At 48.0% G+C, this 25555-nt stretch overlaps 4 protein-coding genes across 6 annotated transcripts in view; 2 read left to right on the top strand and 2 right to left on the bottom strand.

The window, feature by feature from the left end:
* Nucleotides 1-1777: 1777 nt before the first annotated feature.
* LOC122168130 (protein SCO1 homolog, mitochondrial) lies at nucleotides 1778-7719 on the bottom strand. The gene is made up of 6 exons (XM_042833200.1): nucleotides 7507-7719; nucleotides 7270-7360; nucleotides 6550-6747; nucleotides 5930-6022; nucleotides 5701-5816; nucleotides 1778-2643 (listed from the first exon to the last, which is right to left on the bottom strand). Exons 1-6 carry the CDS (start codon nucleotides 7717-7719, stop codon nucleotides 2515-2517), a joined length of 840 nt encoding a protein of 279 aa, XP_042689134.1. The 3' UTR covers nucleotides 1778-2514.
* Nucleotides 7718-10775, top strand: ADPRM (ADP-ribose/CDP-alcohol diphosphatase, manganese dependent; the record flags this gene model as incomplete). Its single annotated transcript, XM_042833201.1, has 3 exons — nucleotides 7718-8354; nucleotides 8518-8634; nucleotides 9570-10775. Coding segments are annotated over 3 exons (1041 nt in total), but the record flags the coding sequence as incomplete, so codon positions are not given.
* A 519-nt stretch (nucleotides 10776-11294) lies between these two features.
* On the bottom strand, nucleotides 11295-16745 carry TMEM220 (transmembrane protein 220). Of its 2 annotated transcripts, XM_042833337.1 has the most exons (6): nucleotides 16642-16745; nucleotides 16434-16463; nucleotides 15638-15698; nucleotides 13239-13362; nucleotides 12324-12383; nucleotides 11295-11466 (listed from the first exon to the last, which is right to left on the bottom strand). In XM_042833337.1, the coding sequence occupies exons 1-6, from the start codon at nucleotides 16711-16713 to the stop codon at nucleotides 11334-11336; spliced, it is 480 nt and encodes a 159-aa protein (XP_042689271.1). In that variant the 5' UTR covers nucleotides 16714-16745; the 3' UTR covers nucleotides 11295-11333. The 2 variants fall into 2 exon arrangements, with proteins under 2 accessions (XP_042689271.1, XP_042689272.1); XM_042833338.1 differs by lacking the exon at nucleotides 16434-16463.
* An 8582-nt stretch (nucleotides 16746-25327) lies between these two features.
* Nucleotides 25328-25555, top strand: part of MAP2K4 (mitogen-activated protein kinase kinase 4) — an 82440-nt gene continuing 82212 nt past the window's right edge. For both annotated transcript variants that reach the window (XM_042833358.1, XM_042833360.1), the window contains exon 1: nucleotides 25328-25443. In XM_042833358.1, the coding sequence (XP_042689292.1) occupies nucleotides 25344-25443 (100 nt within the window). In that variant the 5' untranslated portion in view covers nucleotides 25328-25343. The remainder of the gene's footprint in view (nucleotides 25444-25555) is intronic.

The raw sequence follows: 25555 nt of genomic DNA on the forward strand, positions 1-25555 counted from the left end.
GATCCTCTCTCTCTAAACTCTGCAATCAAGCTGCTGCACTTTTAGCTTTGAAATGTCTCTTCCATTCCTTTCAGAAGAGTATATATTATGAACCTTTTCAGTCTGTAAAGATTCAAATGATAGTACCAAAATTAAGTTTTTCTTCCATGAGGTACCTTAGGCAACCAAGAGAAGCATAATCAGGCTTTAAAGAGGCAGTCTGAAGATTCCCTCTGATCATCCAAGACTCAGAGGCTTAACAGCACAAGGGGGAGCACTGGAGGAGCTGAGCATCCCCACACCTCCCAGCAGCATCTGTACCAGCACTGCTCACTGCTGCTTGTTAGCACATGGTGTGCAACCTTTGGGCTGGTCTGGGTTGCACTGAGAGAAGAGGAATTGTCTTGGGCTGCACAGAAAATATGTAGATTATGAAAGTAATGCCTCCTATTTATTCCCATGGAAGCTACCACAGCTACAAAGAGCACAACAACACTAATTGATAGAGCAATTTTGTTTTCTCAAAAACAAAATGTTTTGTTTTGTTTTTTTAATATGGTCACTATCATTAGCTGTGTTTTCACCAGCAATGAGCAAGAGCCTGCATGCTACGTTCGTAACAATCTGCATCAGCAGAGGTCACCCACTGTTGCTGTCCCCACTGCTGAAATGCAGCACCCATCACCTCACCGCGCTCACATCCACCACTTGGTTTCCATAAACATTCAGCAAGCATCAGTGCATGTCAGTAAGTGCCATTTGTTCTGCATGGAGGAATTCAATGACACATCTCTGCTTCATATGCACTCCCATGTCAGGCACCATTGTGTCACAGTGCCCTCTGCTGCCGTCTGTCACACAGCAACACATAACGAGATACTGGTGGGAAGGTTCAGCCTCTACTGCCGTCCCACTGATGTCCACCTCTGACAACATGGGCCAATATAACAGGAGGCATTACTTTCGGAGCGACCTTCATATGCAACATAGTTAATACATACAAGCAACAAAATTGAGTACAGCTTTAAGGCAGATTTCCCAGCAACACAGAAATGCCAGCTGGAAAGGTGCCTCCCACCTAAGGCACCAGGACGAGGAACGCAGAGCTAGAAGGTGCCAAACATCTTCATTAAAAGGAAAGTTTTGAACTAAATTAATTTACTGCCTCTGGGATTCTGGGAAAAAGTAAAAGGTGAGATGAGACTCCTCAGAAACAATACTGACTCTATGAAAACAAAATTATTATTGCCATTGCCACTCATGCTAGACATTACTGGTAACACCTTGGATGTGACACGGCTCCAAGTAACATGAGACCCAGCATGAGAAACTTCCTTTGGAAGCTGCTCATTTGCTAACTGCACCCAAAGCAGCCAGAACAAGGCTCAACAGCTGAAAAGGAAGTTAAACTCTACTAAGACACTAAAACACCTGGTATAAACCAGTACACAAAAATTCCTGGTGACGGGCACATCCAAACCATGCAATAGCCTGTCCTACTATATTGTATGTATCAACACTACTTTCTACACAGATAAAATCCAGCACATGAGTTTTGACCAGCATGCAAAGTTCTGATGATAACCCATTATCAGTCAAATCAAATTAAAGAAAATGCAAACAGATGCCTCACAGTCACTCTGCAAGTGAGACTTCTTCTGCATGAACCCCTCCAGCGCTGCAAAGCTGCCAATACGCTCCGGGCTCTGAGTAATGCTGTCCCCACGTGCAGACAATTCCAGACACATTGCAGCCACTCTTTACCCAGAGGCTCTTCCTGGAAACCTTGAAAGTGATAAACAATTACACAAAGCAATCTTTATTTTCAAATGCTGCACTGCATAAATTTTATCTGGTTAACAGTCCTATGCACAGACACAGATCCCTCTTCATCCTCCCCACTTCATTACTCAACAAAGCACAATCAAGCCAACTACACAAAAAATCACGTTGATCTGAAGAAAAACGCATTTGCAACTCATTACTCATTTCCTTACAAGTCAACAGCGCTTCCTTGGAGAAATCATCAAGAAAAAAAAAACCACTACTTCTGCATTCAAACGAGGAAGATTGGGCACGGCACAGCGCTGGTCCCATGCATGGCAGCTGCTGACATTTCCAGCATTCTTCATCTTCTCAACCTCAACAACTTTCAGCCTCTCTATCACAATATACTAAGTGCCATTCCTAGAAGGCATGAAAAAAAGAAGGCAAAGGTCCTCCAGATGATGTCTGGCCAAGAGATACCAACTAATTCTGCCATGTGTTCTTCTGAAATGAAAAGTGTTTTCTATCTTTTGTACACAACGTTTCCAAGAAGTCCTGAATTTCAACCTGTAGTCCAGATTTCTCTGCAGATGCAATCCAGCAGGAAGCTTCTGTAGATTTTTGAGTACTGTTGCCTTTCGTATTTGGAAGAAAAGAGGTATATGGTGGCTGGACATTACACTCATGCATTTCTGCTTGAGCTCCACAGAAAACAATGCCCAATTACAGCCAACCCTACAGCTGATTTATGTCCACAGACCTCATACTTTACGATCTGTATTTCCTCATGTGTGCAGCAATAGAAGCAGAAATCTCAGCACTCCTCTTATTCTGGCCATAATAGTCCACAAAGTCACCATCTGGCCCAAGCAGGTACATTATTATTGTGTGATCCACCTGCAAGAAAGCACATTGTTATCTGGTGAAAAAAGATCCTGCACATCTCTCAAAGACAGCATCAACCATGCTCCATTCAGTGGTGCATCCAGCTGTCCAACAAGACTTCTTGCCAACAAGCTAAAGTAAGATCTGGGAAACTTTATCATCACCTGAGTGACCTTCTGATGTTCTACTTGACAGAACAAATTCCTCACTGGCACTCAGGATGCATGAAGGAGCTCTGTATGCAGACAGATCCTCCCCACAGCCCTCCCTCAGCACACAGAGGGCTGGGAAAACATGGGGAAGGCACAGGCTGGTGGTCTTTCCCCCTCACTTTTCCCAATTTCCTTCTAATTCTCCTAATGCTCTCCAACACCAGAAGGTATCCAGGCTTCTGTTGCTCTTATCATGTAAATCCAGTATAAATGGAGATACTTCAGTAAAGAGAATTCGCCATCACTGCAAACAAAGGGAGCAAGGGCATCACTGGGACACAGGAGCTGCAGACAGGAGCCGGCGTGCAGGGAAACACCATGTGCTGGGAGAGGGTTCCCTCTGCTGGCTCCTTGTGATGGCATCTGCAGACACCACACGGAGTCTGAGCGAGATAATGGGACAGAATTTGAAATAACCTGAAAAAAATTAACAGTAACAATGGTTTGGAGGTGTGAGGTACTCCAATTTTATTTATATTAAAAATAATTTCATTTTAAGTATCTTTAAAACATCTCTGGGTGATCTGTGACAGCACCTCTATGAGAAAAGACATAATAAACTGAAAATGGAGGCCAGGAATCTGCAGTGAGTACATAACCTTAGTGCCACTGAACAAAAACGACACAGATGCACTCACATACCAAGAGCAGGTCTGTGTTTGGAACCAAGAAACTGCGTAAGTATTTCCAGCATCAGAAGCTAAAAGGATGCATTACATTTTACAGCTTTTCCATAATGGCATTCGTGTTTCTTAAAATTTTACTGAAGTATGTTTAACTAAAATATTTTATTCTAGGTATCAAATATTTGAGAAATGACCACAAAATCAAACACCAGAACCTTTTAAAGGAGTTTGAATTGTAATCCAAACCTTCTTGCCCTTCGATGAGACCACCACCAACACAAATCCAGAACAGGCTGCCTGCCCATAGAACCTGAACTCCGTGCCTGCAGGAGGTTAAGGACAGCCAAGAGACCACTACTTTTCAAGCTGTGGTGCACTGCCACTATATGAGTGCACAAGATCACTGTACGACTTTCAGTGCAATCTTCCAAACCATGAAATAAAGCAAAAGATAAAAAATTGCACGCTCCGTAATTAATTACGAAATTGAGATTATTATATAGGAACTATCAATATTCAAATAATACTTGCAAAATATAAATAGAAGTTTAGGAATGATTATTTGTAAGTGTTCATCTCCATGTTCTTTTCAAGCCAAAACAATCAGAGAATTGATCTCTGCCTCCTCCCCACCGCTCAGCAGCACACAGAAGAACACACAGCGCTCGCTCCTGCACAAGCACCATTCTGACTCACTGACTGGAAGGCAGCTCTGTGCACGACACAATGAGGAAAAAAGCCCTTATTGAGAGAAGAGGCAGAGCAGTAATTGCCTGGGTGACAGGCAGGCACAAAACCAGCCTAAAGCTGTCCTTCCAAGATTTGCTGTTGCTGTTATCCTCTTTCCAGTTGGTTTCAGAGGCTCGTGTCTTCTCACCTTCCTGCAGCAAATACGCAGAGCTTGCTGGAGTTGCAGCCAGAATTGATGCACACACACTGCTCCCTGTGGCACCACGGCTGCGGCTCTCAGGCTGTTCTGCTCCAAACTCACTGCTTTCTTCCTCACTGTCTCCCACTGCTCTTCTCACACTCCAGGCTTCCAGGTGCTTAGCACAACCCCAGCACAGCACAGCTGTTCTCTCTGGAGCCTGAATCCTTTCTCATAATTACTAACATTTGTAGTTATGGTCTCTTTTTATTCTTCCTTCCAGCTTCCCTTGAAGCTGCTCTCATCTACACACTTCTTTCCCATGGCGAGATCCCTGCATTAAAACCTGTAAGTGCTTTGCTAGAATCTATACGTGATTTAATTCACAAACAGCAGCCCTCCTTCAGCTTTTGCGACCTCTTTCCATCTCTTCTGAAACTCTGTTCACACATTCAGGGTAAGATTCGACAGACTTTTTTCCCTCTACTTAGTTCACATTCTTTGCCAATCCTCCTATTCTTGCATCTCCCTTTCATAAATCTGATTTGAGGCAGTACCTTTTGACTGACAGTAGACTGATTAAAATGTCTTTTGAATTTCCCCAGCAATCTCCTCCCTGCACCCAAACATACTGTCTTGGACACTGCCGTCTAGCTACTGAGCTGACACTTTAAGCAAAAGCTGGTTCTTGATGTCCCACCTGACACTCTTTTAGGAGTCCAGATGAGTACGTTTACCATGGTGACTGTCTTCCCTTTACAGAGACTGTGCATTGCTTTTGCCTTTTCTTTACATGCATCAACGTTTTTGTTCCACCAGTCTTTTGCCCACATGCATAATTTATTTGCTGCAGTCAGGCAGTTTGAAAAATGAGAGTAAGGATAAAAACACTGGATCAGACCAAAAGCAAAGTGCTACTTTCCTCTATTATCTGTCAGTTTCCAAACATTTCTAGCTCACTGGCCTCCCAAGCTGCACATGATTTCTCTGCATTTCATCATCTGTAATTCCTCAGTTCCATTTTCACTTTGGAGCACATGGGAAAAGAGTCCGTCAAATTGGTTATGTGACGAAAAAAAAACAGTTAAATTCATTATCAGGCCACATGAGCCTGAGAGCTTATATGCATTCTGCATGCAGAACTTGGACTGCATGTTTCCAAGAGCTATGTTTTCAGTGAGGTGCTGAACTCGTAAGAGGGCTCCTCAGTTCACAACTCTATAACTCAGCTCAAGATGTGGGTGCAACAGGGCTCTGTCACAGAGGGCTTCAGCACAGATTACAGCAGCTGTCTTTTGATTAAAATCTTTATCCCATTCTCAACCAAAACCTTCCATTAGGCAAAGGCCCTACATTTACTCACAATGTAATCATTGTCTTCATCTTTGGGACCTTCGCTGTAATACACGCGGAAGGCTTTGGCCACTTGGTCGATCTGTGCTCTGGTACCAGTCAATCCAACCAGCTTTGGAGAAAATTCTACAGAGAAAAAAGACACTTAGATATTCGAGTGAAAAGAATCCTCTCGAAGCCTCCTTTTCATTACTCTTTACTGATTGTTATAAAGCTCCAAGATAGAAAAAAACCTGTACCTTTAACATATCTGGCAATGGCTTCTTCACTGTCCCTCTCAGGATCAATGGTGATGAAGAGTGGGGTCAGATCAGGCAAGGACGGGATTCTATCTGTGAACAGAAACATCAACTATTACACTTTTTTCTTAGCAACCTAAAAACCATTTCCTAATATCCCTTCAAACACAGTCAGAGGCAGATTGCTACAACATCTACCTGAGTCCTCCCTAAGTAGCAAAGAAAAAAGGCTGTTTGGTGTTGCTTAATTTCTATAATACTATCTCTGAAAGAAGTAAATAAATGCCATGAAAACCAACCCTCTGTGCTTGTGCACAGCTCCAGCTGGAGGCTGTGCCCTGCTGAGAGGAGAAGACAGATGGGCGCTGGTGCAGAACACAAGTGCATGTAACCTGCCATGGCCGTGCCTTATTAAACAGAAATCCTCTATTCTAAGAAGATCAGTGCTGTCACATCCCAAACACCTGATCCAAGAGACAGGAAGCTTGATTTACGTATTGTTCAGTAATTAATTCAACTACTGAATGCTAATCAACAGCATTTTGTAAGACAGGCATTTACTCCCACAGGCAACAGGTCACCACGATAAGCCTTGCCCTCCTACAGCCCAATTCCCATACCAATTTCATTGACCACTTCAATCATTTTGTCCAGTTCCTCGGGACAGATGTCGGGGCAGTGCGTGAAGCCGAAGTAGATGAGCACCCACTGGCCAAGATAGTCTCGGTTGGTCCTGGGCTGTCCCTCATGGCTGACAAGCGAGAAGGGCCCTCCCAGCAGCGGTTTCCCGATGCCTCGGTTCCGCTCCTTCTCCAGCTCTACAGGAACAGCAGGAGGAGGTGAATTCCAGCACTGCAATCTGTGCCCCATCCCTGCAGGTCAGGCCCCGGAGCAGCAGCAGTGGGGCAGCCCTGCTGCCACCCACTGCGCACAGCTCCCAAGCAGAAAAGGCTCCCAAGCAGCGCCTTCCACTTCAGCCAAACTTCTGTACCAATCGCTATGTTCCGAAAACCACAACGATCGTTCATCGTCACTGGACTGCCACACTGCTGTCGCAGGTGCACGAGATGGAGAGTTCAGTGGCCCGGCTCCGTACGCATTGACGAACCGAACACATCCGGCAGTTGTGAGACTTCAGCATTAAAAACGAGGAAATGCGTGCAGAGAACCGCAGCTCCCGGGGCAGAGGAAGGTTCTCCCACCCCTCGCGGGGCTCCGAGCAAAAAGCGTGAACGCGACAGAAACAGCGCACGTGAGAATGCAAGCAGGAATGCAAAGGAGCAGCAATTCGGAGAAGGGCTCCACGATTCCACCCCGCCCCCCCGCCGGGAAACACTCACTCTCCTCCTTCGCCTTCTTCACCCTCTTCATGGCCAGCAGCAGCCCTCCGCACAGGATGAGGGCGGCTCCCAGCGCCCGCCAGGACACCAGCTGCAGGGGGAGAGCTCGGTCAGGGGCCGGTCGCTGCCCGCACACCTCGCCAGGCGGGGTTCCGGCCCCGAGGCGGGGGAAGCGGGACCGGAGCGAGCGCGGAACTCCCCTCCTCTTCCCCCCCCCCCCCCCCCCCCAGTTCTCACCGTGCGCTGCGGTGCTGCGCGGCGGCCGCTTCTGGGCGGCAATCGGGACGCGGAGCGGCAGCCCGGTGCCGGCGCGGCCCCGAGTGACAGAAGCGGCGCCGCGGCCCGGGCCTGCAGCGCCTGCATCCGGCTCTGGAACGCGACAGCGGCGCCGGACGGGAGGCACCACGGCCGCCACAGCCGCCAGCAGCGCGGGCCGCGCAACGCCGCCATTCCGCCCACCCGCTCCTCCACCCCGCCCCGCCCCGTAGCCCGCCCCTTCCGGCCCCGGGCGGCGGCCGCCATGGAGGCCGCCCTGCGCTTCTCTTTCGGGGTCATCGCGGACGTCCAGCACGCGGACGCGGAGGACGGCCGCGATTTCTGGGGCTGCCGCCGGCGGTACTACCGGCACAGCCTCAGCCTGCTGCGGGCCGCCGTGGAGGCTTGGGCCGCCGAGCGGCCGCCGCCCGCCTTCGTACTGCAGCTGGGCGACTGCATCGACGGCGTCAACGCGCGGAGCGGCTCCGCCGAGGCGGAGGCGGCGCTGGCGCGGGTGCTGGCCGCGCTGGGACGGCTGCGGGTGCCGGTACACCACGCCTGGGGCAACCACGAGCTGTACAACTTCGCCCGGGCCCGCCTGGCGCAGAGCGGCCTCTGCAGCCGCCCGCCGCCGGGCCCCGGCCCGCCCGCCGCGCCGCCCGGCGATTGCCACGCGTACCACTTCTGCCCGGCGCCGCGCTTCCGCTTCGTGCTGCTGGACGGCTACGAGCTGAGCCCGCTGGGCCGGGACGCTGACAGCCCCCGGCACCGGGCGGCCCTGCGGCTGCTGAAGGAGAAGAACCGCAACGCGGACCTCAACAGCCCCGCAGGTATCGCCGCGCTCGGGAGGTGCGGCGCCCGGCCTCGTGCGGGGAGCCCCGAGCTGAGGTGCCGCGGAAATCCCAAGGATAAACCGTTGTTGATAGAAAGGAAGCAAATAAGGAACCTACAGTAGGTGCGTGCACGTGTGCCTAACCTTCTTCTTCATCGCAGGACTGGAAGAACCTCAGTTCGTAGAATTCAATGGAGGATTTAGCCAAGCCCAGCTGGACTGGTTCGATGACGTACTCAGGTTCTCCGATGAAAACCATGAAAAAGTTGTCGTTACGGGTAGGTGGATATGGAGGATATATGCAAAATGGTTACGAAGCAAACTAATACAAGTTAGCAGAGGAAAACGTAGTATCAGGTACATATGTAAGTGGTGTAGTTGGAGAATAGCAGCTGTGTCTCACACTCGGATGAGCTTGTTGGATAGAGGCAGCAGCCTGAGCTTCCCACCCAGGAAAGCTGCTTGTTTGGGAGCAGTTTGATTCATAGAATCATAGAATGGCCTGGGTTGAGAAGGACCACAATGATCATCCAGCTCCAACCCCCTGCTGTGTGCAGGGTCGCCAACCAGCAGACCAGGCTGCCCAGAGCCACATCCAGCCTGCCTTGAATGCCTCCAGGGATGGGGTATCCACAATCCCCCAGAAGCAATCTGGCAGCGTCTGAGTATTGCTGAGCTGGGACCTAATATTCTGAAATCAAGATGCTGTATAAAGAAGAAGATGAAAGATATTTGAAAGGAAGAAAGAAATGAAATATGAGAACTTTACAGATGCCCTGATTTTTCCTGCACTCCAAACTAAAGTGGTTCTGTTTATATAGAGAATCACCAAACAAGGATGTATAGGCACTGGGCACTACACAGGAGAAGAGGCCAACTCCCACCTTGCCATAACCTCCTGCAGGTGGTTGTCAGCCTCTTCTCCCCTGTAATTAGCAATAGAACAAGAGGGAATGGCCTCTTGTTGGAGGGGAGATTCAGGTAGGAATCAGGTTAGGAAAAATTTCATCTCCAAATGAGCAGTCAGGCACTGGAACGGGCTGCCCAGGGAGGGCACGCCATCCCTGGATGTGTTCAAGATGTTGTATTGAGAGATGAGGTATAGTGATGGTAGGTGGATGGTAGGACTGGGTGATCTTTGAGGCCTTTTCCAACCTTGCTGATTCTGTTATGTGTTAAGTAACTTTTCTGCTTCTTTCCCTCTCTGCTGCAGGTCATCTGCCCATTCACCCAGATGCTTCAGACAAAGTTTGCCTAGCCTGGAATTACAGAGATGCCCTTTCTGTCATACACTCTCATCAGTGTGTGGTCTGCTTTCTTGCAGGGCACCTGCACGATGGTGGCTACTGTTTAGACTCGCATGGTGTTCATCATCTTACTTTGGAGGGGGTTATTGAAACTCCACCTGAAAGCAATGCCTTTGGAACTATTTATGTCTATGATGATAAAATGGTATTAAAGGGAAGGGGCAGAATTTCAGACAGAGTGATGTGTTTCTGAAAATGCCAAGCTGATGTCTAACTTTTCTCCTTTAGGAAGTACTCAGACTAAAAAGTACGACATCCAGCATGTTCTTTGCTTGTAGAAAGATCTACATGTCTGATGCTTGCAGTTTTAACTCTCATGTTTCTCTCTCAGATACAGAACTCTAAAAATTATGTTTTTGTAAGGAACAAGACTTAACTTTTTGGAGAATAGAGAAGGCCAGTAACCGTGTTTGAAGAATGCAGAATGTTGACTTAACCACCCAGTCCTGAACAGATTGCTGTTCATTGTGAAAAAAACACAAACAAAAAGCCACTAGGTGGTAGTTTTGTTTTTCCAGGATATACCTGATTTAGTCAGATTTAAAGCATTAAAATTGTACCCACCCAGAAGCAGCTACATACATCTAGCTGGAAAATCCAAGCTGTAGCCTAAAGCAGTCTTCTTAATGCTGCTTTAAAAGACTAAAGTCATTTTGAAAAAAGTGAAGCCAATGAAAATGGGCACTGTCTATCCTACATCAGAGCACAGTGCAGAGAGGCCCAAGCTTTAAAATAAAATAAAGGCAGGAAAACTATGGCATCGTGTAATGCTGCAGATATAGCAGGTGGGATACGTGTGTATCCCTGGCCTGCAGCAGCACTGAGGGAAACAAGCTCTGAGCTCTGACTGGGGATGACTCGAAGTGTGTTGCTGTGCTGCATCTGGATCCATGCTGTCTCCACAGCCTGAGTATTCACGCTCACCTGCACGTGCTTCTCCATGACCAGTGATGATGGAGCATGCTTACTGTCTCCGGGCTGCTGCACGAGTTCTGATTTCCAGGAACAGAAATTCTTTGAGAAGCAGGTTGTAATAGTGACTGTGTCTGCTGGCAGCACTCTGTGAGCATGCTTTTTGCAGAAAATAAAGAAGCTTTCACTTGGTTTTCTTTAGAAAAATAGTATTTACTACTCTGTCAAAACCATGACTTTCAGTTAAAGGTAACAGCAAAAATATTGCTTTAGATATATTCCACTTACAATTTTAGCGTAGGAACAGAAACAGACTGGTTCACCTTTCAGCAAATCTCAGTGGAGTATCTTGTCAGACATCTTTCAAGTTTTATATCCATAATGAGTCATTTGTTGAAACAAAGTGTTTGATCTACTTTTCCCTTAATGTTACAGAACAGTAGCTTTCCAAGATACAAGGTGGAAGAAGAGACTGAACTGGGGATGCCCAGATATTTTGAATAATTAATCTTCTATCACAAGAAGGTCAAGGATGCTTTGAAAACATCCAAAGAAGCAGGCTGAACAGTATCCATAGAAAAATTCTCCCCTTAAATTTGACAATGTTCTTCATTTTTTTTTCCTGGAAGCCTCAAGCCACACTGTGGGAAGCAGCCGCCCATTCCTGTCCTGTCAGACTGATACTAACCTTTCATTAAGAACCAAAAAGCAGCAGCAAATAAGGTCAGAATATTTATTTATGTGCTGTCTCCACCTGGTCAAATCACAGTTTTACAGTGTTCTGGCCAAGATTCTCGCATCTCTTTGTTCACATAAATGTACAGCCATGAAACGAAGGGGAAGAGAGCAACCAAGATCGCAGCAGTCAGATGAATTCCACCCAGCGGATTCCTACAAAGAAGCAAATGCAACAGTGCACTTTCAATTCAGACTGCTACCACTGCCATGGCTGTGGTTGGCTAAAGACAGCAGAGAGCCTTTGGCTGCTGTGTCATCTCTATGTAGCTTCTGTAGCTGCATCAGCAGAGTCTTTAGTGGAGCTGTACCATATGCCAGCAGAAATGTGTTCTGCCACCTTCATAGGCTGTGTGAAACAGGTGACAAAAGCACTGCCCAGAAACACTGTTGCGTGTTTCAACATTACAAAATATTGTTTGGCAGCCTGAGACTTATCATGCTCCCAGCTGTTACAAATTAATTTAGTGAAACTGCTGTAATACAGATCTCCAGAGAAGCTGGAAGGGAAAGCACTTGCACCCCTGTCCGTGCTGGTAGAATGCAGCAGACCCCATTAGACAAAGCACTCACTGGAAAGCTCTTAATTTGGGAGCAATGGTAGAAATGGTTTTGTAGCTTTCATTAGCAGTAGTGGCTCATGTTCACTGGCCTGTTCCACAGAAAGAGCACACTGTCTTTGTACAAAAGGGGAATGTGTCTCCTGCTCATTATTGCAGAAGAAGCAAGAAAAAAAATGTTTTAAGTTTTTCTTCCCCCCACTTCTGCAGACTTCTAGATGTAAAGGATCCTACAAGCTGCAGCACCAAATACTGCTGTTGAGGATTAAGATTTAGACGGTAACATGAATGGGAAAATCACAGAACATGATGAGTTGGAGAGGATCCAACAGAGCTGAGCTCCACACAAACATCAAAACATGAAGTAGAAGAACAAGCAGCCAAAATCACCTACAGGTTTCCAAGAAGCTACTCACTAAATCTGAACATATGAGTGAATTAAGAAAAACTTACTTTGCTGAACTGCGACAAAGACTCATCCATGTTGTAATGATCACCAGACCAAACAACTCTCTAGAAAGCCAAACAAAAACTAGATCAGAAAATAACAGAAACATCTGCTTGCTTATGAAAAATGCAGATTACCTCCAAAAGAATAGGGTAAGTATGGGCTGTCTCCCTTTGGAGATGTTAAATATATGTCATAGGGACTGCACTTCAAATAATTACAGTATTGCTTCCCACCTCAAATCTACAAACACACAACTCAGCTGTACAGCTGCAGAAATTCCTGCTTCTGCTTTTGTTCCATTGCTAAACTTAATATAAAAAATCCCTTCTATTAAAAAAAAAAAACCCACATATATAAAAATAAACTTAACTATAAAAAATAAGTGAAAATATAACTTTTTCTATATAAAAATATACTAAATATAAAAATAAACTTCTATACATTTTCCTCATCAATATATATAGCAAAGCAACACTGCACTACTCCTCACTGTAAACAGAAGTGCTAGCTGCTACTGCTTCCCCTCTGCTGAGCAAGCACCCAGTTTAGCCAAGCAGTCAAGGGAATATCCAGGTGAAAGATCCTTCCTCCTCCTTGGTACCCAGCAATTCAGAGGACTCAGCAGCCTGTGACAGTTAAGCACAGAAATGGTATCCCCTCAAGAGCTTTTACCACTAAATGCTATTTGTACAGCTCCTGTAGCACAACACACAGCAATTTCACAGTACTGTCCTGTGGTCTCTGAAAGCCAGAACTGTCCCCAGTTAAATCTAGCTGCCTCAGTTGGGTAGGATTCAGGCATGATCCTTCAGCTGCCTTTCAGTCCTTTTATCCAACAAATTGCTGGTTTGTAATGCTGTATTCCACTGGGAGACAGCCTGGTGTACCAAAGTCTTTCAGGGGAATTCAGTACTTACCTGCCCTCCTCTTCATGCAAGATGTTTCCTTGAGTATATGCAAACAAAGAGTAAGCCAAGGAAATGGCCCCAATAATACAGCCAGCAGAATGAAGGTCACAGAGGCTCCTCCAAAAAAAGTTTTCTGAGGAAAAGAATAAGCTGGCAGAAACTGCAATGTAGCATGAAGTACATTCTGTGAATTGAAGAGTAACTAAGCTGCTAACAGAAATGCCTGTAGCACATATGCCCTAGGCAGGAAGACAGAATTAATACCATGTATGATTATGGAAAGCTGCTAGAAAGTGCTGTTGAAATTGTACACTAGCGAGCTGGGGTCTTCCTTTCCCAGGAATGCAAGTTCTTGGCAGCAGTGCTGCAAAGAAAACGGTTTCCTGTTAGCCTAAGCAAGCAAAACATGTTCCAGCGTTCAGTGTGCACAGAAAATCAGAAGGCAGATTACAAATGGGAGTTTGCTTAATTAGGAGAAACACCTCTTCTGGAGTGCACGCTCACAGCTCTGACCAGCAGTGCTAACGCCATGGCACAAGGAGCATCTGCCTCCATGCTCCCTGACAAGCCCCCCTCTGACCTTTTGCCAGTGACCATGAGCAACATGACATCTCTGCCTCGGGGCTGAGGACTAATGTTTTAGAGAAACAGAGACATGAAAAATCTGAATGGACCCACGGTTTCTTCTCGCTTTCCATGTCCATTTCCTCGAGGAGGAGAGGTGAAATGGCACATGCTGAGCTCCAGATGATCTCAGCAACATTCATAGCAAACACTGGGAAGTCAAAAGCAGTCTTTCCTAGGCACTGACTTCTCCAGGCAAGCATGAAAAATGATGGGCTGCCAAAATTCAAGAGTTCATTGTGACCTAACTTCATAATAACACTATAAACTAATAATTTGGCCAAACTCACTGCAGCTCTGCAGAGGCTGCATTAGAGGTTCCATAGGCCTGAGTGACAAAGACCACTTGTTGAATTTACATAATGTCAAATTACACAACAGTTGTGCAGTTTTAATCTTGATTTCCTAAAGATTGTGGTGCAAGTAACATACCTGTAAATTAGCTTGCAGATTCTCCTAACCAGCTGAATGCCTCAACTATGTTGAGGTTGTACCTACTGCAAGCCTCCCCTGAAATGTCTGAAAACACAGGCAGCGATTCTCATAGGTTCTGTTTTTATGAATGGTGCCACACTGTATGCTTAAGGTGGAAAATTGTAATGGTGTGATTTGTGACAATGACTGTACTCCTAAAGGTTTTCTCTTCTGGTAGAAGCGTAGTTTCAAATCAGATTAAACATTCACTCAGAGAAGATACAGTTACTTTAATTGACAATAGTCATGATACCAAAGATTTAAACAATTCAGTTTGTAATTCAAAAAACAGGTCCCTTTGTGCAAACATTGTGGGAAGGCAACAAGGGGCAATCTAAGAGAGAAAGAAGTTCCAAAGCGCAGTCTGTGTATTTCAACATCAGTGCTACCTACAGGTAAACTACGAAACCAACTAAGAGATCCCTTGCAAGAACCCCTTGACTGAACAGGGCAGGTGCAATGTTGGATTTAACATGTATGGCAATCCTGAGAGTAGGCAAGAACTTCATGGGAATTGTATGAATATTCATGCACACAGTGCATGAATATTGCATACAGTGAGGGTGATCTAGCTCTGGGGTATGCATGCTTTGTGGAAGGATCCCCATGCACCCAGCACTGCAATAAACAAGTGTTGGCTTTCTAAACTATCTTTTGGTTTGGAGAGTTTTCTTACTTACGTTTTTCTGTAACAGTCATTTAAAAATTAAAACTTATTTTCTGGAGTCCTGGACCATATCTGATCTGAACAATTATTTCAACACCTCATGTAGGTTAGTGCTCAGTGTGCAACACTGGAAACTCAGTCACTGCACAGACTTCTCTGAGCATCAGCACCACTGCCTGTGTGCCGTGTGGAGCAGGTGTAGTACTTGATACTAAAAAAGACCTTTAGCTCTCTCAAAGCATTGTACAGAGCTTAACAGCTTGTATATGACACAGGTAAGCAAAAACCCAACTTTACAACAGAGAGACTGCATGAATTAAACTATGTACTAAGGTCAACAACAGAGCCAGGTTCAGAACATGCTCCCAGGATTGTGCTCCATTTGTTGCATGAGTGCTTAAATAAAGGTGTAGTGGTAAGACCAACCCTGTGGCAGCCCTTTAAGTAGGGCTCCTGTGTTTGCTTGCAGCATTTCCAATCACAAATACTAATACTACCTTCAGCAGAAGCAGGTCCCTCAGCTTTCTGCACACAAAACGTAGCAGGACACGTGTCCATACAACCTGACCTGTGACTCAGTGAAAACAAACTTTTCAGGGGCAAAATCTGAGCAGAGATTCTGTTTTACACACTGATATCATACCTGTTACCAAAGGGTTAAGGACAACAAACAGCGTAAGGGCAGCCGGCACCAAGTAGACAACCTATTAATCAAACACAAACTTAGCAAGCTAAGGAAGGAGATGTAGTCACCCACAGCAATTTCTCCACAACATTTTGTGAGATGCACAAAGCAGCTGTACAGCTCTCTCCCTTCCATATTCCCCAGTACTGCTAGCACTACCCTGTGTGCAGGAAAAACCCAGTGCTCCCCTACCTGCCACCCAAAATCCTTGTGTGACACAGCTGGAGGAGGTCAGCCAAGCACCAGAACTCGTGCTCCAGCTCCAAGGTTGCATTGTGGTTCCCCTCGGGAAAGGCCCTGCGAGGAACTGCTCCCCACTCCCCGACCGTACCGGGTGGGAACAGCAGCAGCCCCGTTCCTGCATCCCGGCCTCGGCACTGCCAGCTGGGCTCACCGCTCAAGGGATGTGCGGGGAGCGCAGGGGCACGGCAGGGGCACGGACCCACCCACGGCTCCCGCTACCCACGGACACCTCTGGCCGCTGCGGCTCCAAGCCCCGCTCACACCGCCCCAGGACCACTGGCGGCCGCTCCTGAGAACGACAGCATTAGACAGAAGAGAGCGAGTCTTCTTTAACTTTCTTGAGAGTTCGGGATCCCCGCTGAGGCCCGCGCTGGCGGGAGCCAACCGAGCCGGTGAGCCCCGGCGAGCGCAGGCGAAACGGGGCGGGCGGGACCGGCGCGCTCCGCGTTCTGCCGCTAGCCGAGCGCGAGGGCCCCACATTCAGCCCCGCGGGGCTCCAGGCCGTACTCACCACCCACAGGCCAGCGTCGGGATCGTTTACCTGCGGCGAGGAAGCGCACCCTGAGCCCTTGCAGCCTCCGCGCGGGCCGGGCCGGGCTCGGCGGGCGGGACGCGGAGGAGAGAGGCGTGCGGGGGGCCGGGGCCGCGCCGGAGCGCGGTAAGGCCGCGAGCCCGAGCTCCGCCGCGGCCTGGGACGGCGTCCCGCCCGCTGCCCTCACCTGCACGACGGCCGCCAGCCCGAAGAAGGCGGCCATAAGAAGGTTGCAGAGCCTCCACGGCAGCCCCGCCATGGCGGCACGGCTCTCCGCCTCCGGCGGGGGGCGGGCCGGCCGCCCTTCGTCCTGCCGGGGCCGCGCGGCCGGCAGCGGGTGTCTCGGCGGGTTGTGGGACCTCAAACCCTGGAGGTTTCCGAGGCTTGGCTGGGCTAAGCTCTGGGCTGCTGGTGCCGATAATCCTGCTGCAGGTGGGGTGATGGACTGGAGCCGTCCTGACATCCCTCGTGCCAGCATTTTCGTGTTTCTGCAATAAATCGTGTACCAGGAAGGAAAAGTAGATAATTGTTTGAGGAAATAAACAGGAAATAAACATGAAAACGTGCACGGTAAGACTGAAGTGAAGCGAACTGCAAACACTCCACCCCTGGAGGTATTTTGAAGATGTGCAGATGCGGTGCTTCAGGACGTGGTTTAGTAGGAGACATAGCAGTGCTGGGTTAACAGACATACTTGATGATGTAAGAGGTCTTTTCCAATCTAAATGATTCTGTGATTTCTGTAGTTATCAAAATGCATGAGCCCTTACAAGAACAGCCTTGGCTGAGCACTGAGCAGCCTTGCCCCAGGACTGCCCATCTCCAGCTCATCAAAGGTCTGTGTGCCTGTTGAGCCAGCCATTGACTCACAGACGTAACCTGTCACACCACCATGGATCTGCCTGGCCATCACCTGTAGATTGACTGCCCAGCTTGATGTTAGACCTGCCTTGTCATCAAGGACTTCCCTGGTGGCTCAGATTCTCATTTGGGTCTGGCTGCAGCTCCTGGGCCTGCACTGCTCACCCCACACAGAGGTGGTAGAAGAAGCCCTAGCTGGCATCTCCCTTTTATCCCTGTGCTCAGCACTGGTGAGACCTCACCTCGAGTGCTGTGTTCAGTTTGGGGCACCTCAGTACAGAAAGGACATGGAGGTGCTGGAGCAGGTCCAGAGAAGGGCAACAAGGCTGTGAAGGGCTTGGAGAATGTGGCCTATGGGGAGAGACTGGAGGAACTGGGGCTGTTCGGTCTGGGGAAAAGGAGGCTGAGGGGAGACCTTACTGCTCTCTTCCAATGTCTGAAAGGTGCTTGCAGCAGAGTGGGGCTGGTCTCTGCTCACTGGTGACAGGATGAGGGGAAATGGCCTCAAGCTGAGCCAGTTTAGGTTGGGTATCAGGAAAAACTTTACAGAAAGGGTTGTTCAGCACTGCAATGGGCTGCCCAGAGAGGTGGTTGAGTCACCATCCCTGGGTGTGTTTAAAAAACATTTGGATGTGGTGCTCAGGGCCATGATTTAGTGGAGGGCTGTTAGGTAGTTTGGGTAGGTCGTGGTTGGAATCAATGAGTTTAAGATGTTTTCCAACCTGAGCGATTCTGTGATTCTATGATTCCATGATTCTATGATTCTATGATCCTTTGCCCTGTGCTGTCCCTCCCAGCTCCTGTCACTTGTGGAGCGGCCAACGCTGACAGGAAGGTACAAGATGGGCTGTTGCTGCTGTTTTCAGGGATATCTTGGTCAAGAAGGATTATGAAAGACTAGATATTGATTTTTCAGCATAAGCAAGACAAAGTAAGGAGCTTCTGTGAATGCAGCAGTCTGGTTCCTCCCTGTAGTTGAGAACCACTGTCTAGTCATGAAGAACATTGTGGGCCCGCCTCTACACGCAGTCAACATGGAAGAAAGATTTATGTAGTAGCAGGTATCTGAAACATGACTTTTTGTGTACTGTAGAAATAATGAAGATACTGGCATCTGGATTCACAGAAGAGAAGGTCTTGTCATTACTTGAGAGCATCTCACATGTATCTCCCATCTCCCCAGAGCCATGAAATAAAACAGTTCTGGGTATCACAGCTTGGGAATGTTGTGATTTGAAGAGCCCGAAGTAATGAGGAGTAATATCTAGTTGGGGATAAAAGGAGCTTTATGCTTTTCCCAGCCAGCATGCTGGGATTTAAATCACTATTTTTGTATAGACCCTATGGTCTAGGATTCATTCTGTACTGAAAAAGAGATTCAGTTTTGTTTTTTTTTTTTTGCATTGCCTGGAGAACAAAAAGAGTACTGCTCAGAAAAACAATACTTCCTCATCATTTCCTGATCACTTATCTCCCAAAGTGATAGTTACCAAGTGTTGGGCTGTTTGTCCCACTGATTGCTGTAGCAGTGTTCAACTCCACTCGCATCTCACCAAACTGTAATATGGAAGACATATGAGTGCATTTGTGAAGGGGATGACTGCTCATCTAGTCCTGCTATTTTTAGCTAAGTCTTCTCTTGTACAGGTTATGAGAAATTAAACTGCTGCACAGTATGTTGCAAAGAAGCAAGAGCTCTCATTGTAAATGGCTGCCATTGTTAGAGCTCCACTGAGTAGGCTTTATGTTTCATAATAATTGTTTTATTCTGTATCTTAAACAATTGCTGGCAGCTGCAGGCAGAACAGCAGGCCACATCCAATATAACTAAATCCCCCTCGACGTTTAAATTGATTTGAAGCCCATCAAAATTAAACTGATCTCCACAGGTGCCCATAAGTGTACAACTTTCCTATTAACAAGCACTCCAGGAAGAGGTTACCAATCCTTAGAGAAAAGCTCAGGGATTACACTGCAGCAGGATGTGTACACTTTGTTTTCCTCTCAGCAAACCCAGCTTGAACTGTGTATTTCCAAGAGAAACAGGCAAAATGTCCTTACAAATTTTCCGTAAGTCTCCAAGGAGCTGAATCCCTTTGGTGAGGCAGCAGGAACAATGCTTAATTCCTTGGTTCATGTTTTTTAAGGATGTAAGACCTGGCCAGAGAGCACTCAGTCAAGTTTGTCTCTGTGTTGCAACCTCTGCTACCAGATCTTCAGTCCATTCCTTTCACCTTGGAAGAGCTGAGCTCCAGCAGTGAGTACAGGGGGCAGTGTACTGAAATCACCCAACAGTTAGGATGCTCAGTGAGAAGTAATGGCTTGGAACAGTCACCTCTCTGCACAGCCGTCTGGACAGTACTAGAGCTGTTAGTTTTTATGCTTAATTTCCAGGTCCAGGCCAGGCTTCTGAATGTATTTGCTAAGAAAGGGGAGGGTATTTCAGGCTATGAAAGAGAAATGTCAAGGACTTCCAGCTGGATAAAATGTAATAGTGCTGCTAGGAAGAATAAAGAGAGTTGAATGTTAAGATAGAGTATCTTTTGTTAGAGCAATTTATATGATGGGAAAATAAAAACAGAGTCTGTACACTACCTCTTTTCAGCTGGGAAGCAAAAGTGTGAATTTCTGTCCATTTTCTCCATATTAGCCAATTTTGCAAAACGAAAGCTCAGCTGGGATGAGCTCTGACTGATCTGTTTGACTGATCACAACTCACTGCACAACCCTGCACCAAGGCCGTGGTTGGGCTGCAGGGAGAGCTGCTGCTTGGCATGTCACAGAGGGGAAGCAGCAGCTTCTGGAGAGTAGCTGGGAGAAAGCCATGGACAGGAGGCAGAGAAACAGTCAGAGAGGCAGTATCAGGGCTGTGCGTGGAGTGGGACATGATTTCTGCTGCCTTACCAAGCAGCAGTGGGATCTGAGATCAGCTCAGCTGTGTGTTCTACTGCCCTAGGGGAAGCCACCAAGAAAAGAAGGGAGCAGTGAGGTAGGGGGCTGCTAAACTGGTGAAGAGCAGCATCTGCTGGGTGCTTGGAAGGGGCTGCGTGGGGGCTGTCAATCTGTGAGTTAGCAAAGCACAGTGACACGAGTAAGAGAGTGTGAAAGACCCCTCTCTTGAGAAGGTGGGGGAGAGGAGGGGATTGACTTGCAAACTCTGTTTCTGTTGCATCTCTGTTTCATCAGGCTGTCTTATTCTTGGCTACTCTGATTCAAAAGTAATCATTCGTATTTTATAAATGTAACAGATCTGTAGCACTTGGTGTACTTACTGGAAAAATGAGTCCAAGTTTGTTTACTTCAAAGCTTTACCAACGATCATGAACACTTGGAACCACCCACACGGACTGAAGAGACTTTCTCTGAATGGAATGAGTTTCCAGCAATACTGCTTTCTCCCGTAAGAGGGAGGCCAAGAACATTCAGTACGTCTGTATGATTCGAGCAACTTAAAAATTGGTTCAATGTGAGATGAAACGTTCTTCCTTGTTATACCTCTGGGAGTTTGTTACTTAGCTGGTAGAAACCCATGCTTGCCTTCATCTAGGGAACTCCAACCGAAGGACAGAAGCTTTTACTGAAAGTGCTGGAGGGGCAGACCAGACAGCCAACCTGCGATCCTGGGAGTGCCACGCTGTTGCCCAAGAACCTGCACCAGAGATGTCACTTGTCACAAAGCTAACTTGGGACATTCCATAACTGAGGAAGAAGCAGGACCCAAGGGCAGGTTTACAAGGGTTTCACTAGTGTTATGTTAGTTAAGTGTTATGTAGTGTAGTGTTATGTTAGTGTAGTGTTATGATCCCGAGACCTCCCTCCTCCATTAGGGAAATGAGTGACTACCATGAATTTTTGTAGCAGTTTATATGCAATTTGCAACAAAGCATGGTACAAAGACATCGAATCACATCACTACACCAGTTCTGACTCGGCCACTCATCTTCCCGTATTGCCATGCACAGCAGGGCTCCTGGTGCATTGCCTGAGGTTGTTTCCCAGATCTTGCTCTTCTCTGGAGTCAAATGAGAGATTTTTGTTGCCTCTCAAAACAAGATTTTTGGTATTTTGGCACATAACCTGCTTGCTTCTCTTTGTACATCCCACAGAAGAGCTCAGACAGTAACGTCTATCGAGACAAAGCAATAAGTTCTTTCAGTGTAGAGCAGTTGGCCCTTTTGTCACACACTGACAGAGTCACCCATTCCAGTGACCACACCATAGCTTTCATCCTTGCAGACACTGATGATGCTACCATGAGCGGCCATAGATTGGTTTTGGTTGGATCAAAACTGGTCTGGGTGGAAAGGTGGAATGAGGAAGGGCTTGGAGGACTTAGTGCATTCCTGGTCCAAAGATCCTGACTGAAGCTCAAATATGGAAAATACTGGAGATAAATGCATGGCTACACAGTCAACTGCCGTACAGGCTTTGGCCTTATTTGCATTAATTGATGGGTCGTGTCCCATGAGGATGGAAGGATGGAATCTGCCTTAGTGAGAAGGAGAAGAACCTCATATTCACTGCTTTGCTGACTTCAGAATTTGAACATCTGAAGTGTTTAATAGATAAGCCTCCTTTTTGTCCTTATTTTAATCCTATGTTAACAACCCTTTTCCTACCTCATTATTTTGCAGTGCTCACACAAACTGACCTACCTTATGCTTTTGCCAGATGCTTTCTATAATTCTAAAGACCTTCTCAGTACCCCAGTACAAAGTTCTGGAGGATCCCACTGAACAAGGCACTTGTATGTACCTGGAATATAACAAAGCATTGCACAGCCATCATGAACTTCTCAGCAAAAAACTCTAATGTTCCAGCATAACACAGTTTTTGTAATCATTATTTTTTCATAGTCAAAAGTAGTAGGTCTATGTATGTTAACTTTAGTTAGGTTTTAACATCAGCTCACCTGACTCTGAAGATATGACTACTCTGGTGAGAAAACTGTACCTCGAGGGCTAATTATCAGTGACTGTTAGAATGGAAGAACATATTGAAAGTATTTTCCATTTTGACTCCAGTTCTCTTTATCTGGATGATTCACACTCGAGAGTACCTTATAAACTCCACAGATAACCCTAAATCCACACCATGGCAACAAAACCAGCAGTGTTCGGTGCCAAACTGATAATTGGTGGAAAGAGCCAGAATTCAACAGGTACAGCCTCAAGTATTATGATGAGCAACACAAATACTGGTGAAGGAACAGCTAGATAGAGGGTTTCAAGAGAGTCTAGAGGTATAATGGTGAGCAAGCTGAACACTGGTGATAGTAAAGGCAAATGCCATCCTGGAAAGCAGGATAAGCTGCAGTAGTGTGCCTAGACAGGACACTATTTAAAAAAAAAACGCAGATCATCAGAAGGAAGTCAAAGGAGTACAGTGGAGATTCTGAGAGGCACAGAAAACATGAAGAAAGGCTGAAAGAATTGGATTGATGCAGTCTGTAGAAGACAAAGTCAGAGTAAAAAGGGGAAGGGAAACAGTCACCAATTGCCTTAGAGGTCATTTCAAAGAAGGGAATTACTTGTCTTGTATTGCTGTAGTGAACAGGAAGGGATGTAAAGGATTTCAGCTCAGACAAAAAAGCTTAAATTAGGCTTTCAGCTAATGTCTGGATAGTAGAGTGACAGAGCAGATTGCTGGGGGATGATGCAATCTCCGTCACTGGGGGTCTTTAAGAACAAGTTTCTCAAACATTTCTTAGGACAGATATTGTTGATCCTCCTAGATTTGCAGGGCAAAACAAGATAAGCAGTATAATCTTTACCTATGCGAACCAGATGCAGGTGACCTGAAGCAGAGGTGGCAGGCAGCTGTCAGCTTCTGACTGTTTTCCAGCAGGCACTTGGTTTCTTTATTGTGACTTATAAGATGTCAGCTTTGAGCTTGCACTCTTGGTTAGAGCAGAAGAGAAAGCTTAAGGAGAGGGAAGAGAAAGGAAAGTTGCGGAATTAGGGGAGATGTCTTCAGTGCCAGGGACTAGACTACACGTGACCCCCACTCAGGCCTTTATACATAAGTTCACATGGGTGAAAAAAGAAAGCTTTTCAAAAGCAGCATCAGCTGGCTTTGTAACATTGAAGAAAAGAAAAAGAAAAAAAAAGCTGGAAGAATCCTCAGGTGGGGTCCTGAATTCTTCCTTTCTGTGCTGCTTTTAAACCAGGGCTTTTACTCAGGTCCCATCTGACCAGTGCTGCAGCTGCATTGTTGCCCTGTCCCCACTGACCCAGACGATGACCTGGGGACTTGACTTCCCATCTTTTCTTCAGCTCTCCTCATTGCATTTATCTCGCCTGGCAGTCTGGCATCTTGGCTCAATCTGGTTGCTGTCACAGCACCTGCTCTGCTTGCCTTGCTCAAACCCACTCTGATGGGAATGAGGAGTCTCCTCTGGGAGTAAAGGAGCAGAGGACAAGGATACATCTTCTCCTGGAGACGTGTGCTTGTGCTGCTGCGTGCAGCAGGGGCTGTCCTCTCTGTTGCAGACTGGTCTGAGTGCCAACATGACTTGCCTCAAGAGGTGGCACCATTGCCACCAGTGATGCCCATGCAGACCACATGCAGGAAGTCCTTGTGGGAAGCTCTGTGCATGAGGGCTTCCTGTTTCTCTCCCTCCAAAGCAGCAAAGAGAATGGAATGTACGTGCAGCTTTAAGAGAGTTAGCAATGACTCCAGAGGAAGCAGCGGCCAGAGTAGGATGGGTTGGAGCCTAAGATCAAACCCAGCAAACATGTCACTGGGATGTGAGCCTGAGTGCATGAGGAGTGTTCTCCGGCATTTGCCCATGGAAGCCATATCAGTGACAGGGAGAAAGTTGACTGCAGTCCTTTTGGTGTGAAAAGGATGGAGCTGAAAGGGTAGATGATCAGGAACACCACTTTCATCAGTGGATCTCAAGTTATAAAAGAAGTCAGTATTATTTCTGTGATGATGAAACAGGGACTACTGCAGGTGAAGGAGGTGGGGTGGAAAGAAAGCTCTTTTCTTCTGGGACAAATCTTACTGCTCCAGTCCCTGGTGCATGGTGCTGTCCCTTAGACTAAGACTGGAACTAGAGGTAGGACCACAGACAAAGCAGATGCAATGTGCTGGAATTAACAGCAGCTAATGGAGGAAATAAAATGATGACAGTGGCAGCGGAAGGAGGTTGTTGCCCTGGCTGTAATGGAAAACACAGGATGAAGTTAAGCTCTGCAAGGTAGGGGTTTCAGGTAAGTCATGAGAAGACAAGTTGACAGGTAGTTGCCAGTGTGAGGGAAGGGGTTGTGTGTTGAGAAATGTGGTACTGCTTGGACAAACTGCTGGCCCGATCCGAGGCGGAGATGAGAGACCAGGGAAACAAGAAGGTTGGGCACTCCTGGTCAAACAAGTTCATTGGGTGAAACAGTGGGGCACACCATCACACTGGGATCACGGCACACACGGGGCTCATGGAGGGCACGCAGTGGCCCAAAAGTGGATGATGGCCACTCCTGGCGGGAGTGAGCAACGTCTCCCTGGTGGGGAGCACTGCAGGCGAAAGCAAGAGGGACGCAGCACAGCGGTGCTGGGTGTGGGGGTGGGGACAGAGGCCAGGAGACGGAGGCACCAGCTGCTGCCCACCCGCAGCCGGGCGCTGCACCCCGGGGGAAGGGAGCGGAGGTGGCTCCGAAGGAGGACGTGGGGGCGGGCGGGCAGTACGCAACGCCGAGCGGCCCGGCGGCGCGGGGCAGGGGCACGGCGGCGGGGAGGGGCCGCCCTGGAAGCGAGGAGCGGGGCGGGGGGCGGCAGACCCCGGGCCCGGCCGTCGGCCTCACGAGGAAGGCAGCGGCCCGGGCCCGCACCGCCGCCGCAGCGGAACGCAGCCTGGGCGGCCGCGGGCTCCCCGCCTGGGAGGGGTTAAGCGGGAGCCCCAGCCCGGGGGCGGACGGCGGACGGGGAGGCTCCGGCGCCTGCTATACGGCGGCGGGGCTCTAGGTGTCCTGCCTGGGAGGGTCCCTGCTGCATTGCAGGCTCCGCGCCGCTCCGTCTCCGGCGCGCACAATGGCGACTCCCAGCCCCAGCAGCGGCTCTGGCTCGGGCGGAGGGAGCGGGCCGGGCCCAGGGGGGCAGCCGGCGCACGCGGCCGTCAGCAGCATGCAGGGTAAGCGGCCCCGCGCTAGGCCGCGCCGCCGCCGCCGCTTCCGGGCCGGGCGGCGCTCCCCGCTCTAGGCCTCGGCGCGGCCCCGCTCCGCCTGCGGCTCTGGCGGCCTCCG

The sequence above is a fragment of the Centrocercus urophasianus genome, unplaced genomic scaffold (genome assembly GCF_019232065.1).
Source record: "Centrocercus urophasianus isolate 14NV4802_14NV808 unplaced genomic scaffold, USGS_Curo_1.0 seq_41, whole genome shotgun sequence".
Taxonomy (NCBI): domain Eukaryota; kingdom Metazoa; phylum Chordata; class Aves; order Galliformes; family Phasianidae; genus Centrocercus; species Centrocercus urophasianus.